Here is a 16,712-nt window from a genome sequence, read left to right as displayed (position 1 = left end):
ACTTAAAAATCTATCTTTGTATTTTGACTGCTTCTCTTTTTCTTAATTCTCTTGCTCTCTTTTTCACATACTTCCCTTACCACCTGCTCCCCCTCCTTCCAGTTTAAGACTCATTCATGGTTCCTCCAGTCTTAGTTCTTCCACATTCTGTTGCCTCTTTCCCAAAAATCTGAACCCCATGCGAGCTCACTTTTCTGAGGACAGTACTTTTGAGGACCTGTAGACACCCAGTGAAATAAGAAACTAGAACTAATACATAGAACTGTAGGCAAACTGATTCTGCGTGACAATAAAGAAGGAAGTGTGCAGGTAGCCAAGAGAGGGTTGGATGTGATGACCTTTGAGGTCCCTTGAACTATGAGAATATAGGTTTCTTTCCAACCACAAGAACTTTCCAACTATGGAATGGGCCTCTGAGGTCACACCTCGTTCTTGAACATGAGGCAGTAGGGCCTACGTGACCAGCATTAGTATAAGGAGATTTCTGAGGTGTTGGGGAGACTGGCTCAAGGGACCGAGTCCGAATCAGACACTCTGTGATCACCTTGGCCCCAGAGTAACACTGGCTTATGACGCCTAATGCTCGACCTCATCCATAGGAGCAAAAGATGGCTAGTTACCATCCTTAAGGGGCCAGTTGATTCCATTATGCAAACCTGAGTTGTGGGGACAGGTCAAGTTCCTGGCTCTACTGAAAGCCATATTGTTGGCAGAAGATAGGTGTCTGACGATGGGCTTGGAAAAGGGAAGAAGAGGTGGAGGAAGCTGTCACAGAGGCGTTACTCTCCTCTTCGTCCAGCAAGGGAGCATGGAGGCCAGCTTCTCCTTCCCTCAAGGGAGTCCAGCTCAACTCAGTGCCTCCGTGTAGAGTGGGGTCCTGAGGAAGGAAGGGTCACAGTCACTCTGTTGTCTCCTGCAGCCCCTCTGTCCCAAGGAGCTCTGGCACTTTGTTCACCAGTGCTATGGGAATGAATTGGGCCTTACCAGTGACGACGAGGACTACGTGCCCCCCGATGACGACTTCAACACTATGGGGTGAGAAGGCAGAGGGCAGCTTCTCCAAGAGGGACTGGGATGGTGGGGACAGCCTTCCCGGGGAGTGATGTCTAAGTGAGGCCCTGAAGGAAGTGAGGGGGTCAACCATGAGCTTACCTGTGGGAGACTTTCCCAGGCAGAGACAAAAGCAAGCGGGTGGGTGGGTGGGTGGAATGGACAAAGCACAAGCGGGAAGAGGTGAGGCCAGGGGCCAGATTCTGAAGGCCTTTTGGCCAACATGATGATTGGCTCTCACTCAGAGTGGGACAGGAAGCCCTGGGAAGGCTTTGACTAGGTAATTGATAACTGACTTAACATTTTAATAGGATCACTCTGGCTCCTGGGTTGAAAATAGATCAGGGAGGAGCAAGAGCAGACAGGCTAAGAGGCTTGAATAATTTAGATCATTTAGATGAGAGGTGAAGGTGGTTTGGACCAGGAGGGTAGCAGTAAAAATGGCAGCAAGTGGTTAGTTTCTGAATATATTTTTGAAAGTAGAACCAGATACATTTTGAAGGATTTGCTGACAGATTGGAAAGGAACCAAAAATGGCTTTAAGGTTTTCTTGGATTTACCAACTGGAAGAGTAGAGAAGTTCCAAACCGAGATGGACAATACTATAGACCAGATTTGGGGGAGAAGATCAGGCAGGTTGGGTCTCAGAGGACTGTTAGCCAGGTGGAGATGTCACATAGACATTTGTGTTTGTGAGTGTGGAGTTCACGAGGGAAGTCTGGGCGAGGGACATAAATTAGGGAATTATGAGTGGATAGCCGTGAGATTGGCTGAAGCCACCAAGTGGCTGAATGAACATAAGAAAAGAAGTTCAGGGACTCAGCTTGGGGACACTCAACAAGAAGGAGAAGCAACAAAAGAAATCCTGGAAGAACAGCCAGCCAGGCAGGAGGAAGACTGGGAGACCTGGCATCCTAGAGGCCAAGGGAAGGAGGCTTTAGGGAGAAGGAAGCATCGTTGTATCTCATGCTGTCGATGGATTGAGAAAGATGGGAATGTGGGTAGGTGGGGGCCCAGTGGTGGTGTGTGAGGCACAGAGCAGTAGAAGGCCAGGAAAGAGCACCGAATGTGTTGTAGGTAGACCCGGGCTCAGGTAGGATTTCCGACATTTAGTGGTAGTTATCACTTAATCTCTGTGAACATCTGTCTATTTGATTATCTTTAGGAGGCACATAATAGATTACTCAAGAGTTGTCATGCATCCAGATGGGGCAATAGGTAAAGTTTAAGATGTTGGTGACGGTGATGATTGCTCCCTTAGGAAAGGCTACAGTGACGTCCCTGAAGTGTCCCTACAAGGACACCCGCCTCTACCTCAAGGAGGGTTTCCCTTCAGGCGTCCAAGGCAAAGAAGTTCACTAGTTAGGATACAGAATCTGGGCATTATCAACAAAAGGCCCTCGTGTCCGGGGTGTCATCCTCATCACTGTGTGGGAAATAAAATGTGTGTTCAGAGACCGGTTAATTCATTCAAAGGGTCAGGTTGGGATGGGATGGGATGGGATGCCAGCGGGCGAAAGATAGTTTAAGACACATAATAGTTGTATTTAGGCATGGTTAAATCTAAGAAGAGGTGACTTTGGAGCCAGACATTGTACATGGGGCTGGGGGTGCAGGGTGGGGAGAAGGCGTCAGGAGAACAGTGTAGCAGGGGGGTGGTGTTTTGAGGAAGATCATTCACAAAGCAAAGAAGCAAGAAAGCCGATAGTTTGGGATGGGGTGGACAGATCTGGGGCTCTTAGAATAGTTGGTGGTCTTGGCAGCAAGGTTAACAGGAATGTATGGTGTCCTCTCTCAGCTACTGTGAGGAGATCCCCGTGGAAGAGAATGAAGTGAATGACAGCTCGTCGAAAAGCAGCATCGAGACCAAGCCAGATGCCAGTCCTCAGCTACCCAAGAAATCCATCACCAACAGCACGCTGACATCCACAGGGAGCAGCGAAGCCCCCGTGTCGGTATGGGCAGTAAGACCTTTCTTCCTCCCCCAATCCAGTGGCCGGTGTTTCCCAGCCGAGCTAACTTCACAGGACCCCAGCCCGGGGAGTGGGCAGAAGGGAGGTTGGTTACCCTGTGGTCAGTTTGTTCACGGAGACATCCTAGAGCCGGTGGGCTCTCTGTTCTAACAGCATAGTCCCAGGATCCAGAGCCGGGTTCTCGGTGCCTTGAATATAAGATCTTGTTTGCTTTCTGAGTGGATAAAAACCATTCCAAGTTCACTGACGTGGGCTTCACTCCCGGCGGAGTGTTCCAGATCAGCCCCTCTGTGGAGAATTATCCCAGGGTTTTGTGTGTGTGTGTGTGTGTGTGTGTGTGTGTGTGTGTGTGTTTACTGCCTTGATCTGAGGTCAAAATCATGGATGAATCTGGGACTGTATACCTCTTCCCTGTTCATTCAAGGATTAGGTTTTGAGTTCCTAGTGTGTATACTCTCCCGATTTATTTTCCCGCTGTAGCTAGACTTTGTGAAAGAGAGAAAAATGTGTTCAGAAGAAAGACCTTTATTCTCTGAGACTTGGTTACAGAGGGGATGGAAACCTGATGAAGGAAGCGTCAGGTGGCTGGCAGGTAGAAGAATGGGTGGGTTTTTTGGAAAGGATTCCCCGAGAGGGGGGCCTCCTATTCCACTGGCGTAAGGGTCAGGCAGACCGCCTGGCCTTGGAGTGAAAACGTTATTCGTTTGGTGCCGAATCTCCATTTTCTGTCTCTGGGGTTATCTCAAAAACGGAAAGACCTGTATCTCTTCCCTTCCAAGGCTAAGGGGAGAATAAATTTAAAACCGCCGATGAAGCTTTTGAGCTTCTGGGCAGACGGGTCATAGCCAGAGGCAGGCTGACGTGTTGTCGCCTGGCTCCAGGGACAGAGCTGTGCCTGAAGGCACTAACTCTGCTCACTGCTGGGGCTTGGTGTGCTCTTCCCTGGTGAGCGAGACAAGGGCAGAACCTTCTTCTGTGTTCTCCCATCTTCCACGGTGGAGCTGGGGAAAACCCCTGGAGTGTGACTCCAGCCCAGCTCCTGAGCAGCTGTGTTGTGAACGTGAGTGCTCCCAGGCTGGGGAAATCTCCCTTTGGAGACCCCCCCAGCAGGTTGCCCCTGTCGGGTGACGGCTTCGTCCCCACTCTAGTTTGATGGCTTGCCCCTGGAGGAGGAGGTGCTGGATGGCGATGGGTCCCTGGAGAAGGAGCTTGCCATTGACAACATCATCGGGGAGAAGATGGAGATCATCGCACCCGTGACCTCCCCTTCGCTGGACTTCAATGACAACGAGGACATCCCCACCGAGCTCAGTGACTCTTCCGACACCCATGATGAAGGTGGGCATTGGAAAATGGGTGTGCAGCGTGGCCCTTCCCCTCTCCATTTTGAAGGCTAATGGGATGTTGTGTAGGAAGGCTGGAGTTCGTGTCTGGGCTTCCAGTGGAAGGGCGGGTGGGTAACAGAGCCTTTTTTTTTTTTTTTTTTTTTTTTTAATTTCATTTGTTTTTAACATACATTTTTCAGGGTAGTCACTGCAGGATCCATGTTATGCCATATTTGTCTTTCTTCACTCGATAGATAATGTTTTGTCCTGCCATCCCGTCTCGTCACTGAGTGTACCCCCCCGTTGCCTTGTTCGTTCCCCATAGAGATGCGATGCAGGGCAGTGTATACGCCACAGGAAAGTGCCAGTCAGCTGCTTCCTGGAAATAATCAGATTTTTTTTTTTTTAATGTTTGTTTATTTTTGAGTGAGACAGAACACGAGCGGGGGAGGGCAGAGAGAAAGGGAGACACAGAATCCGAAGCAGGCTCCAGGCTCCGAGCTGTCGGCATAGACCCCGATGCGGTGCTCGAACTCGAACTCACAAACCACGAGACCGTGACCTGAGCTGAAGTCGGACGCTTAACCGACTGAGCCACCCAGGCGCCCCTGGAAATAATCAGATTTTATTAGAACCTTGCTTTAGTGACTCCAGCATTGGGCTTTCAGACCAGGCTACAAGGAAAGGTATTGCTGGGTCACTCGGACTCCAGAGTCTGCCTTTCTCTCCAGTACTTCTAGGTAGTATTTCGTACCTCATTCCTGCACAGGGTTAGCTTCTAGGACCTAGCTTGGGAATGTTTTGCTTCTGACATTCCAGGGCTAGAAGCCAAATTGTCAGTCTTCATGAAATTGGCTGATCCACTGAACTGGTGGTAGGCTTGACTAGTAAGTGCATGTGGACGGTGCTCATTTGAACATCTGTGGACAGTCCCTCCTGTGGTCACCTCGAGTGTCTTTCTCCCCCCTGCCTGGTTTCCCTACTCCATCTAGGATGCAGGGCCAGTGCAAATGACTGCACGGGTTGGGTGCCGCATAGCAGCAAGGGCGCCAGTCACGTAAACTCAGACATGACCGCTCCCATAGTGCTTGTCTTGTGCAGTCATGGGCCCTGTGTGACGCTTCTGAGCCACAGGGGTGCCAGCAATGGCGGCATCGTGCCTGAGATCACATACCAGCCTCCGTAGGTGCGGCAGTTAGGGACTGTGGGGTGCCGAGGGCTTGGGAGGGGCGCTGGGGTTTTAGCAGCACGCCTGTACCCTCAGGAACATTCTCCCGGAGCAAATAGAGACCGGAGAAAGGTGGAGGGTGTGGAAATCCTGGGCGAAACATCGCAGTGCCTTATGGAAGCGGAGCAGGGCTTGTATGGTTAAGGGATCACAGCCCTGCAGACCAGCCCAGCCTTAGAAGCTTTTATATAAACAGGTTATTCCAGATGAATCCATGTCCCTTTAACGCACTTGTGCCATGATTGCAATGCCTTTTGTCGTCTGTCGTGGTTAACTTACAAGCTCTGGATAACTGATAACTTTGAGGTTACCAGTTCAGCTCAGGAACTGAGATCTGAGTGTTAGTCTAAGATCACCTTGATTAGGAAGGAAGCCTTGAAAACAGAAGAGCCGATAGCACATTTCCATACTCTTTGTCAAGCGAGGCTGAATAGAATGCCAGTTAGAGTAAGTTTGTGCGCGCAGGCGAAGGAGGAGACAGGGCAGAGGTGAGGTCATTAACCACTACCCACCCCGGCCGCCCTTGACCCTTGGTAAGGCCACATAAGCCACAGAGACGTAACTGCTCTGGGGGCGTCCCTGGGGCCGTCCGCCCCTCTGCCTTCACTCTCCGTGGCTCTTCGGTGCAGGGGAGGTCCAGGCCTTCTACGAGGACCTGAGTGGCCGGCAGTACGTGAATGAAGTCTTCAACTTCAGTGTGGACAAGCTCTATGACCTGCTGTTCACCGACTCGCCCTTCCAGCGGGACTTCATGGAGCAACGGCGGTTCTCCGGTCAGTCCTTCCGGGGCTGGTGCCTCCCGTCCCTTCCCTCTTGGCCACACTTCTTCCTTTTCTCCCCAAGCTCCCTCCTGTTCCAGGCCACCCAATGGCCCGGGGCACCCCCTTTCCGGCTCCCCCAGGGCCCTGCTGGTTGCTCCTCCCCCTCCCCAGCACTCAGTGCCAGGCCCCGGAGGCTCACCAGCGGGCAAGACCTCCCGGAGTCCACCGTCTAACAAAGAGTAGCCGCGACCCTTTCTCAGTGGGCACCCGTGGTGTGCCAGGCACATGACGTTATCTCATGTGACCCTCGGATCTGCCACGTGTGCGAGCACTGCGATCCCCAGGGTACCGAGGAGGAAACCAGAATTCAGACCGTTCTTGCTTGCCCGGGGCCACGCAGCCAAGTAGAGCCCGAGCCAGGATTCAAACCTAGGACTCTCTGCGTTCCTGCTTTGTACCTGCGTGCTCCTGTCTCCTCCCCTTGCCCCTGTTCTGCTCCCCAGCAGGCGTGTGGCTCTGGCCCAGCAGAGCTACTAGGCATCTGAGTCTGTGAAAGACCATCTAGAGCGTAGCCCTCTGCCAGGAGGAGAGGGCATGCTGTGGGCACGGGGAGGACACGCCTTAGAGGAGAGGGCTTGTTCCCAAGGATCCCAGGCCCTCGTCACAGTGGCTCCAGTGTTGCCGGCACCCCCGCAGGTGGCCCCGAGACTGCCTGTCCCAGCCCCAGGAACAATCAGCATTCCGGAGCCCTATGCAGAATTTCGGCAATGCTACAATGAGCCTCTTTCTGCTTCGACTCCCCCTCCTCCCCTCCTCCTCTCCGGGGCCTCAGGCTCCCACTTGCTTCCTTTTGGGGGTCAGTCAGCAGTCAGTACAGTCAAGAGTTCACTTGGAGGGGAAATTCGGATATGGTGAGGGCATGCCTCTTTCCCTCCCTCATCCCAGGGCTCTTCTCCACCCTCAGATATCATCTTCCATCCATGGAAGAAGGAAGAGAATGGCAACCAGAGCCGAGTGATTCTCTATACCATCACCCTCACCAACCCTCTGGCTCCTAAAACTGCCACTGTCAGGGAGACACAGGTGAGTTGAGGGCAGGGGCACCGAAGAGCGGCAGGAAGAAGGATCAGGGCTAGTACGCCAGGAAGAAGTTTCCGGGTTGCAAGCATCGTCTAGCCCCGAGGTGGGAACACCTAACGTCCTCCCATTCCCAGTGTTTCTGGGTCCTCCGCCTAGAAGTGTGCGGTGGGCAGGGGAGATGCTTCCCTTCCTTGCTTCTCTTTAGCGATGTCCGGTGGACCCTTCTCCCCACAGACCATGTACAAGGCGAGCCAGGAGAGTGAATGTTACGTGATAGACGCCGAGGTCCTCACGCACGACGTGCCCTACCACGACTACTTCTACACCATCAATCGCTACACCCTCACCCGCGTGGCTCGGAACAAGAGTCGACTCAGGTGTGGCGTCTGGAGGGCCTGAGCGGGTTCACAGGAAGTCCCTGGTGTGCACGGATGTCCTCGCTCATGCAGTGGCAATAAAACGGGTGTTTGGTGAAAGGCTACAGGGAGCCCTCTTGGGAATCGGGACATTCTGCACACCCACATCTCAAAGGGGCCTGCACCTTTCTCATCCTCTGCTTTAAAAAACAGTTTTTGGGGGGGTGTCTGTGCTGCTGTCTGCGTTTATCTAAACCTCCCTCCTTCCTTCCTTTATCACCCCCCCCCCCGCCGCCCCCTCGTACCTCCTGTCCCCTCCATCCTTCGCCCCCGCACAGTGTCTAGGCTTCTCCCTTCCAGCTTCTTTGGAGAGTTTCCTGACTAGACGTTCTTTCTATTCAGTTCACACAGAGGCAGCTTGTTGACCTCAGATAAACCTCTGTAGAAAGGCGCCCACCTGTAACCCCCTGAACACTTCTCGGGGGACAGGGTGAGGTGGCTCGCAAGCGTAGGCATGCTGACATCAGGCCAGGGCGTCCCTGAGGACGGCTGGGGAGAGAGCAGGGCAGGCAGCCGTAAAAATAGGAGCATAGGGGTGCCCAGGTGGCTCAGTCAGTTAAGCGTCCAACTCTTGATTTCAGCTCAGGTCATGATTTCACAGTTTGTGGGATCAAGCCCTGCCGTGTCAGGCTCTGTGCTGATAGCCTGGAGCCTGCTTGAGATTCTCTCTCTCCCTCTCTCTCTCTGCCCCTCCCGTGTGTGTGCGCTCTCTCTCTCTTTCAAGATAAATAAACATTAAAAAGACGGGAGCCCTGTTTCAGAGCCGCTGTGTAGGAGTGGAAGGGGATATAGTATGCAAGCAGAGAGACCCATGACTGGGAGAGAGAATATTTGGAAAAAAGCAAGAGCTGGCAGTGTCAAGGTGGGGAGGCCAGAGCCAGGGCTGGTAGCAGCAGATCATGCTCTGAAAGGTGGGAATGATGGAACCCTAGAGCCTGATTTGGACTTGAAAGTGTCTGCAGAAGGCAAAAAGGACCCCCATGGCTGGCCGGCTGGCTGGCACCATCTGGAAGAGAGCGTGGTGTCACAATAGAGCCATGGGCTTGGAGTCGAGAGCCCTGTTGTTAGCCTTTGGTCCGCTAGACTAGTCTAGAACTCCCGTTGTCTCACCTGCAAAGTGAGGATAAAGCCACCAGTTCCACTGATCTCCAAAGGCGGCCAGGGAGACCAGATGGCGTGGTGGGTGTGGTGTGAAGGGACTTTTCACCTCGTAAAGTGCGGCACAAATGCGAAGCCGCTTTGGACTTAAACCTGAAATCGCTTCTCGGCCTTTTGGCTAAGATCAAGTGTGGACTTAAACCTGAATTCTTTTTGCGCGGCAGGGGAGGGTCTGCCCAGGAAATGGCTGATCGTGTTTCTGGCTTTTCCCTCAGGGTCTCCACAGAGCTGCGCTATCGAAAACAGCCCTGGGGGTTAGTGAAGACCTTCATCGAGAAGAACTTCTGGAGTGGGCTGGAGGACTACTTCCGCCACCTGGGTGAGCATGCGCTGTAGCCATCGGTGCTGCTTGAACTGCATCCGGCCGCCACCATCCAGGGGACCAGGAGACATGGAGAGTGGAGGGGGGCGCAGACCGAGATGGGGAAGGAGTATCATGGGGTCCCTAAGTCCGCCCCAGAAATGGATACAGAATTGGGCATGTATGGGAACGTGTGCATTTTCCAAGAGGTTCTGCCTGTAACTTTTACGGGATCTGTGACTTTCCCATCTGATCACACTGGTGGTAATTCAGTTATGGAGAGGAAATAAAGGCCTGTGAATGCTTCCATTAGGAAATGGGGTATGCCCCAAGCTGTGTGCATGAGGGTGCAGATCCTGGGGACCTAGGTCTACAAAATGTTGAGCAACCCTGAAGAGGGGTTGGGGTGGGGCTGAATCCCAGCTTCCTGAGGCCCGTGGCCATCCCCGAGGGACCCCCGCCCTCGCATTCAGTGTCCCAGAGTACAGTACGGTAAGATGGCTGTCTCAGCTAGGAGCAGACAGCTGTTTCTGGAGGCCAGTGTGTCGAGCTGGAGGTATAGGCAGATGGCCTTTCGTCTGTGACAGAGAGCGAGCTGACCAAAACGGAGAGCACCTACCTGGCTGAGATGCACAGACAGTCTCCCAAAGAGAAGGCCAGCAAGCCCCCAACGGTACGGAGGAGGAAGCGCCCCCATGCTCACCTGCGGGTGCCTCACCTGGAAGAGGTGATGAGCCCCGTCACCACACCCACTGATGAAGATGTGGGCCACAGGATCAAACACGTGGCAGGTGCGTGCCAGGTGGGAGTGGGGGCGTGGCTCAGGGCTTTGACCCAGAGCCGTGTGCCCAGGCCGAGGCGTATGCGTGCACACGCTCATTTTGCATCCTCGGGTATAGATTGTGTATGATTTGCACACGACTCCTTAAATTTCAGCCTCCGGATCCTCTACCTATTTCCCTTTGCCCTTTAATGTCCTCAGTCCCTGCTGAACCCACGTGTGGGGTCTGCTGAATAGACGTGATCTGAACTCCGTGTCCCTGTGGATGGACTCAAATGTGTAACTTCCAAACTTGGGGCAAATGCACCAGGGACAAGCCCCAGTGCAGACGCCAGAGATGACCTCATAACCTGAATGTCAGAGAGCCCAAGGCAGCCCCCCTCCCCTGGCCCCCACAGGCCCACTGAGGACCTGCCCTACCAGACAGTGGACTCCCTTGACCTGTCTCCCCCTTGCATCCAGCGTGCACAGCCTCATGTCTTCTCAGTCATGGCGACATGCAGCCATAAGAAGCCTTAGAGACGGCTAATCCGGCAGTTTTTAGGCCATGCTTCGCACAGCCGTAGGCGTTCCTCAGGATGGGGACAGGAGAGGAGGAAAGAACCAGCCTTCCACGTCCCTCCCCTCAGTCTCAACCAGAGCACCCCGCCTTAGGTGTTTTATACGTAGGATTTCTGACCAGCACGGCGTTTGAATAAACTGAGTCTCCGGCATTGAGACTTGCTCAGCATCTCGTAGCGGGTTATAAATAAAGCGAGGGCGGAGAGCGGTCTCTAGTCCTCGCCGCGGGCTGTTGCCTGAGCCATGGCTAAGCTGTGGGCACTTTGTCCCGCCCCTGCGTGTCCCAGTTACATAAGGCTGTTGAGTTTCCCGTGCGTTTGGTGACTTTAATGTCCACGTTGCTGGGCCCACCCCAGACCTTGCCCTCGAGGAGTTTCCCTTGTACTTTTGTGGAGGCCGAGTGTATCTATCCTGTCATCATGACAGCGCCACGGACGGTTGTCCTTCATCCGCTGAGGCTCTGTGCATGACCGCCGTCAGAGCAGCCAGCGGACTTGAGCGCCACAATGGTGACAGCGTCTTTACTCTCCCCCACAGGTTCCACGCAGACACGGCATGTCCCCGAGGACACCCCTAACGGCTTCCACCTGCAGAGTGTGTCCAAGCTGCTGCTGGTTATCAGCTGTGTGTAAGGGATTCCAGGCTCTTCCCCAACCTGCCCTCCCTGCCTGCTGGCCCCTCAGGCGTATGAGCACCCCCACACCACAGCCCTGCTTCTTCTTTGTCCTCTAGGCTTCTTCCTTCAGATCAGTCGCTCTGTCCGTCATTCCTTGCCTCTTTGCTTCTTTTTCTCTGTTTTATTTAGCATTTGCTGTAAGCTAGGCCTTCGGGATTGAGAAGGGGATTCTCTGCATCCATGCCCTTAGGAACTCAGTTTCAAGGGGATAGGACAGGCAGCAAATTCAGAATTACCACACCGTTGGGAAAATGCTAACATAGAGATGCTACACAGCATCTTCGGAGCCCATTCGTTCATTTGGGAGGGATGTTCTGTGGCTCTGCTGTGTGCCAGGTGCAAGGACCATGCACTCCTGGGCCCCCACTTTGGCGGGAGAGCCAGACAAAATCAATGACTACAGTCCAGAAAGGCATATGCTTATATTCATGTAAATAATTTATAATAGTGCCATAATGTTATAAAACGGTAGGCTCAGTGCCATTCACAGAAGGATGCCGGGCAGGGAGAGAGGGCATGGAAAGAATGCGGGTGTAGGGTGGGGAGAGCACAGCTGTCTGCAGCTTAGTAAGCCCGCAGCCCGCCCCGGACGCCCCTGCATCCCTGTGAGCTGGGGGTGCCTGAGACAGCCGAGTGCTGACCGCTCGCGCTCCGTTCACCTGGTGCCTCTACCCCCGCCTTTCCTGGGGGTTGGGCTGTGCCGTGAGCTTATGGGGGCACAGCTGGTGAGGGGCGTGGGGGCTGCCTAGACGCAGGCCCTGACAGTCGTGCACCAGGCACTAGCCTGCCTCCAGATCTTCCTTTTGTGACACCCCCTCCTCCCTCCTTCAACCCCCACTAAAGTGTTTTCAGAGAGGCAGAAGCAGGGGCACAGCCCAGCCATGAGGGAGCACTGAAGGAGGCCCTGGGGTGACATGGTTTGTTTTGCCTTTTTTTTTCCCCCCCCAAAATGTTTATTTATTTATTTTAGAGAAAGAGAGAGAACAAGCAGGGGAGGGGCAGAGAGAGCAAGAGAGAGAATCCCAAGCAGCCACCGCACTGTCAGCGTAGAGCCCGACGTGGGGATCAGTCCCACAACCGTGAGATCATGACCTGAGCTAAAATCGAGAGTCAGACGCTAGCCGACTGAGCCACCCAGATGCCCCACTTTTGCATTAGTTAAAAAAGTCACTGTGACAGCCATGCGCGGAAGCCTAGAGAAGGAAGGGCTGGAGGCGGGCAGGCCAGTCAGAGTAAGTGGCAGTGACGTAGGCGAGCGTGACTGTCCGGCAGGTGAGCGATTGGGGCTGACAGGTCCTGCAGGGGGAAGACCCGTTAGCCACGCGGTTGGGTAGCCGAAGAAGAGGAATGACCGCAGCGAGCACCCGTAGATGGTTGTGTCATTAACAGAACGGGCACAGGGTTGTCAGAGAAGCTGCTCCATTCCGCGTGTGTCTTGAGCTGCCAAAGGTTATATCCAGGCGGAGGTGACAGGTACTTGCTGATGCGGACCTGGAGCGAGGCAGAGAAGCATGGGTCGCGGATGCTGGTTTAGTCAACAGTAGCATGAAAGCCGTGGGTGCGGATGAGACCATCCTCCGAGGACAGCGGGGTGGGTGGGGGCGAGAAAGAGCAGGGCTGCAGACAAGGCCCCTGTGAGGAACGTGAGGCAGGCTCTCTGCTAACCTTAACTGAGTATGTAACAAAAGTAGATGGAAAATTCTTCTGTGAGTGGCCTCAGAAGCCAAGTTATTTTCACAAAATCAAATGCAGGGATGTGTCCGGGTGGCTCAGATCAGTTACGCAGCCGTCTGTTGGTTTCGGCTCAGGACATGGTCTCATGGTTTATGAGTTCGAGCCCCATGTCAGGCTCTGCACTGACAATGCGGAACCTGCTTGGGATTCTCTCTCCATCTGTCTCTGTCCCTCCCTGCTTGTTCATGTTCTCTCTCTGTCTCTCTCTCTCTCTCAAAATAAATAAATAAATCCTAGAAAAAGTCAAATGCAAAGACAGCTGTAAGACCAGTAAAATTCGCATTTAGCAGCATCCATCTGATGTGATTCGTACTGTTCTGTAAAGTCTCTCCTGGTTGGGTTTGGGAGATAGAAAACTTTAACCTCAGGTAAGTTCCCTGAGCTTTTTCTGCATGTTGACTTATTTAAGCAGGCCTGCTCTTAATTAAGTACTTATTTAAGTAGGCCTGCTCTCCTGAGTCAGTGGTATAGCATGGCATTAACTAACTTTGGGGCTTTATTAGTTTGGGATAATCAGACCTCGCCTTTCAACACCAGGGGGCTCAGGCGAGGGATCTGCTGACCGTGTGCGTGTGGAATGGACCTGTGTGGCACAGACCGCCCTGCGTCTGGCAGGCCCGCACCGCCGTCCGCCTGCCTCGAGGCAGCTCGGCTCTCCCTCCTCTTTTCTCTGTTTAGACCACCGCAGGACCCTCCCTCAGCATGCAGGGGTGTCCCTGGACCTTCACTGAGCACAGGCAGGATTCTAATAAACACAGACCCAAATGCAGGAGCTGAGATTGTGTGCGGCACATGCCGAAGAGGCAGGCATTCCGATCTCCTCTGGCGTGTGCTGATACGATGAAAGACAGTATCCACTGAAAGTCAACGCAGTATTTAGAGATTCTTCTGGAGAACTCACAGAGCCCTGAGAACACGGCCCGGTAGGGTCAGGCATTTGCAGCTGCCAGCTCCAGGAATACTACCTTGCATGCAGAGAACAGCACAGTATCTCTCTCTCTCTCTCTCTCTCTCTCTCTCTCTCTCTCTCTCTGTCTCTCTCTCTCTCTCACTCACGTGCACACACACACACACACTTCGAAAGGTCAAAGGCATAGTGTCGGACTTTCTTTGTTGGTCCTTTTCCGTCTTTCACTCTGTCTTCCCGGGGTGCCATCTTCCCTTTTCCTGTGTGTATCCTGATCCGGGCCTGTACCTCCTCTAACGATAAAACCGCCCTTCGTCGAGGGCTTCCTGGGTGCTGGGTGCTTTATGTCCACTTCGACCCATGCGTGTCACAGCTCTAGCACGGTAGGCACCGTCCCTGTTGAGGAAGGGGGTTCGGAGAAGCTAGGGAACTTCATCAGAAGTTAAGAACCTTGAAGCGGCAAGCCGGGATCGTTCCCAGTTCCGTGCGTCTCTCGGTCCCCTTGCTACCCAGGTCTTCATCCCTCTATTCCGTGACTTGTGTCCTAAGATGATCTTGATGGCAGCCAATGACACCGAGGGAAGGAGAGAATGTCCCCATTCTCTCGGTGGCTCTCTGTCCCCCCGGATCCTCCTTACCACCTCCCTGTCTCTGACCAGTTCCGGCCCAGACCGGGGAGCCTCGTGACCCCAGCTGGGACTGGGCAGGTACCAGGAGGAGACTGCCCTTTTTAAGGCATCCCGCTAACACCTGTGACGTGGATCAGGCAGATGCTCCACAGTTTGACCTTCTGTTGTGCCTCAAGTTGGGTGGGTGGGAGGACTTGCCTCGATTTGTCACCGAAGATCTGTTTGCAGCTGCTCTCTCTGGCTCCTTGCTTGCTGGGTCTCCTCATCCATGGATGCTTGCTTCCGGTGTTTCCTTCCCCCAGCCTCTCAGTTGCTCTCTGGCTTGGTTACAGTGCAGCTCTCCCCACTCTCCCCCTGCACTGGTCTGTTCTAACCTCTGCCTCCTCCCCGTTTTTCCTCCTTGCTCCCATTAGGATCTGTTTCAGGTACTGGCTCTCTGATCGCTTCCTTTACCCTTCATCTCTTTTCCTCTCCATCTTACCTCTTCCCCCAGGCACCCAGACTCTGGGTGGCTCTTGCGTGTCTCTCTTTCCCAATGCCTTCACCCACATACCTCCCCATGGCTCTCCTGCTGTGTCCCGGCCCCTCCAGATGAGAGTCTCTCTCTATCTCTCTCTCTCTCTCTCTCTCTTCACCCCCCTTCCTCTCCCTTGCTGCATCCTTCCACCTCACTCACTGCAATGCTTCAGGTGACCAGTGGTTAAGGACAGCAGCTGCCTCTGGGGTGGGGGACATCCCTGGCTTTTAGAGGGAGCATGCATTCTCGATGACGTCTCATGGCCGTTGCTTCCCCCTCCCCCCTCGTCTCTTCCCTAGTCTGGTGCTGCTGGTCATCCTTAACATGATGCTCTTCTATAAACTCTGGATGTTGGAATACACCACCCAGACCCTCACTGCCTGGCAGGGTCTGAGGCTCCAAGAAAGGTAATCCTTGCCTCTTCCCTTTGCCACCACGTTCACCCCACCCAGTACCGTGCCCCAGTTCCTGCCGCCCAGTCTCCTTGGGACTGCCCTGCTGCCCTTGGCCAGTGGGTAACCCTTGGGGATGCATCCGTTGGCAAGCTATGAAAACTGTCCGCGTAGCTTTAGTCTGCTTCAGATCGGGGGCACAGGGGAACCGGGGGGCATTGAGCAGAGGACAAAGCAGTCTGATGTGACTCTCTGTCCTCTAGGGGTCTGGGAGCACAGGAGAGTCCACTGAGCATAACTCCAGCTGCCAGGGTACCCCTTCTTCTACCCCACAGGTTACCCCAGTCTCAGACAGAATGGGCCCAGCTCTTGGAGTCCCAACAAAAGTACCACGATACTGAGCTCCAAAAATGGAGGGAGATCATCAAATCCTCAGTGATGCTTCTTGACCAGGTGAGATGTCCCCACCTTCTCTCCTTGCCCCCGTCTTCCAGAGATGGAGCTCCTTCCCTGCGCTCTGGGAAAGATCACCATCCCCATCCCCACCCACCGGACCTCACTCTCCCATTTCATTCTTACCCTGGGCCATCCGATGTTCTGATTTTAAAGCCATCCTGGAATGGGCTGTTGGAAACACAGGTGCACTCCCCCAAATAATAACAATGAAGTTTGCGGGAAAGTTGTAGGTTGCACGGAAGGACCAATCTTTTTTCTTTTTTGGCAACTCACAGCCATCTGACAGGCATTTGAAGAGAGAACCTCCATTTCACAAAGATTTGTCTTCCCAGAGGGCCTAATTTTCTAGTCCCTTTTGATGTATGCCATCCCCCCTCCCCCACCCTGAACACCACATAGCCAACACACAACCCCTAATATGTCATTCTTCCCCCGAGGCTGCGCTGCTAGTCTGGGAAAATGGTTGTTGAACTAAGTCATCTTTCCATAACATCTTCTAGTACAGGTGCCTGTATTCCTTCCAAAAACTAGATGCATCTGTTTCAGAAAATCCTGGGGCAAAACCAATAATAAGTTTAGTTGTATCAAGGGCGGGAGCGTCTGACTTCCCCCAGAAGAAGTTAACATCTTATACAAAACTGCCATGTAGTTGCCAAGACAGCAAGAAGCTACCTTTGCTCTAAAGACAGTTAAGAAGATAAGAGACTAAGGCTTTGTCTTGTTCCCATTAAAATTTCTGTTCCTAAGGCGTTCCTTATGTTTGGTGA

General features: G+C 53.4%; 1 protein-coding gene across 12 annotated transcripts in view; it reads left to right on the top strand.

The window, feature by feature from the left end:
• Window positions 1–16,712, top strand: part of GRAMD1B (GRAM domain containing 1B) — a 241,680-nt gene that overhangs the window by 218,041 nt on the left and 6,927 nt on the right. For 10 of the 12 annotated variants that reach the window (XM_078432873.2, XM_078432875.2, XM_078432882.2 and 7 more), the window contains 11 exons: window positions 920–1,035; window positions 2,849–3,005; window positions 4,172–4,361; window positions 6,206–6,349; window positions 7,302–7,420; window positions 7,652–7,794; window positions 9,207–9,310; window positions 9,880–10,083; window positions 11,172–11,262; window positions 15,397–15,504; window positions 15,753–15,942. In XM_078432873.2, coding sequence (XP_078288999.1) covers window positions 920–1,035; window positions 2,849–3,005; window positions 4,172–4,361; window positions 6,206–6,349; window positions 7,302–7,420; window positions 7,652–7,794; window positions 9,207–9,310; window positions 9,880–10,083; window positions 11,172–11,262; window positions 15,397–15,504; window positions 15,753–15,942 — 1,566 coding nt within the window. The remainder of the gene's footprint in view (window positions 1–919; window positions 1,036–2,848; window positions 3,006–4,171; window positions 4,362–6,205; window positions 6,350–7,301; window positions 7,421–7,651; window positions 7,795–9,206; window positions 9,311–9,879; window positions 10,084–11,171; window positions 11,263–15,396; window positions 15,505–15,752; window positions 15,943–16,712) is intronic. The other 2 variants (XM_078432876.2, XM_078432878.2) reach the window with 1 other exon arrangement.

Source organism: Panthera onca, chromosome D1 (assembly GCF_046562875.1).
Source record: "Panthera onca isolate mPanOnc1 chromosome D1, mPanOnc1 haplotype 2, whole genome shotgun sequence".
In the NCBI taxonomy this organism is placed as follows: domain Eukaryota; kingdom Metazoa; phylum Chordata; class Mammalia; order Carnivora; family Felidae; genus Panthera; species Panthera onca.
This window is presented reverse-complemented; position numbering and strand designations above follow the sequence as displayed.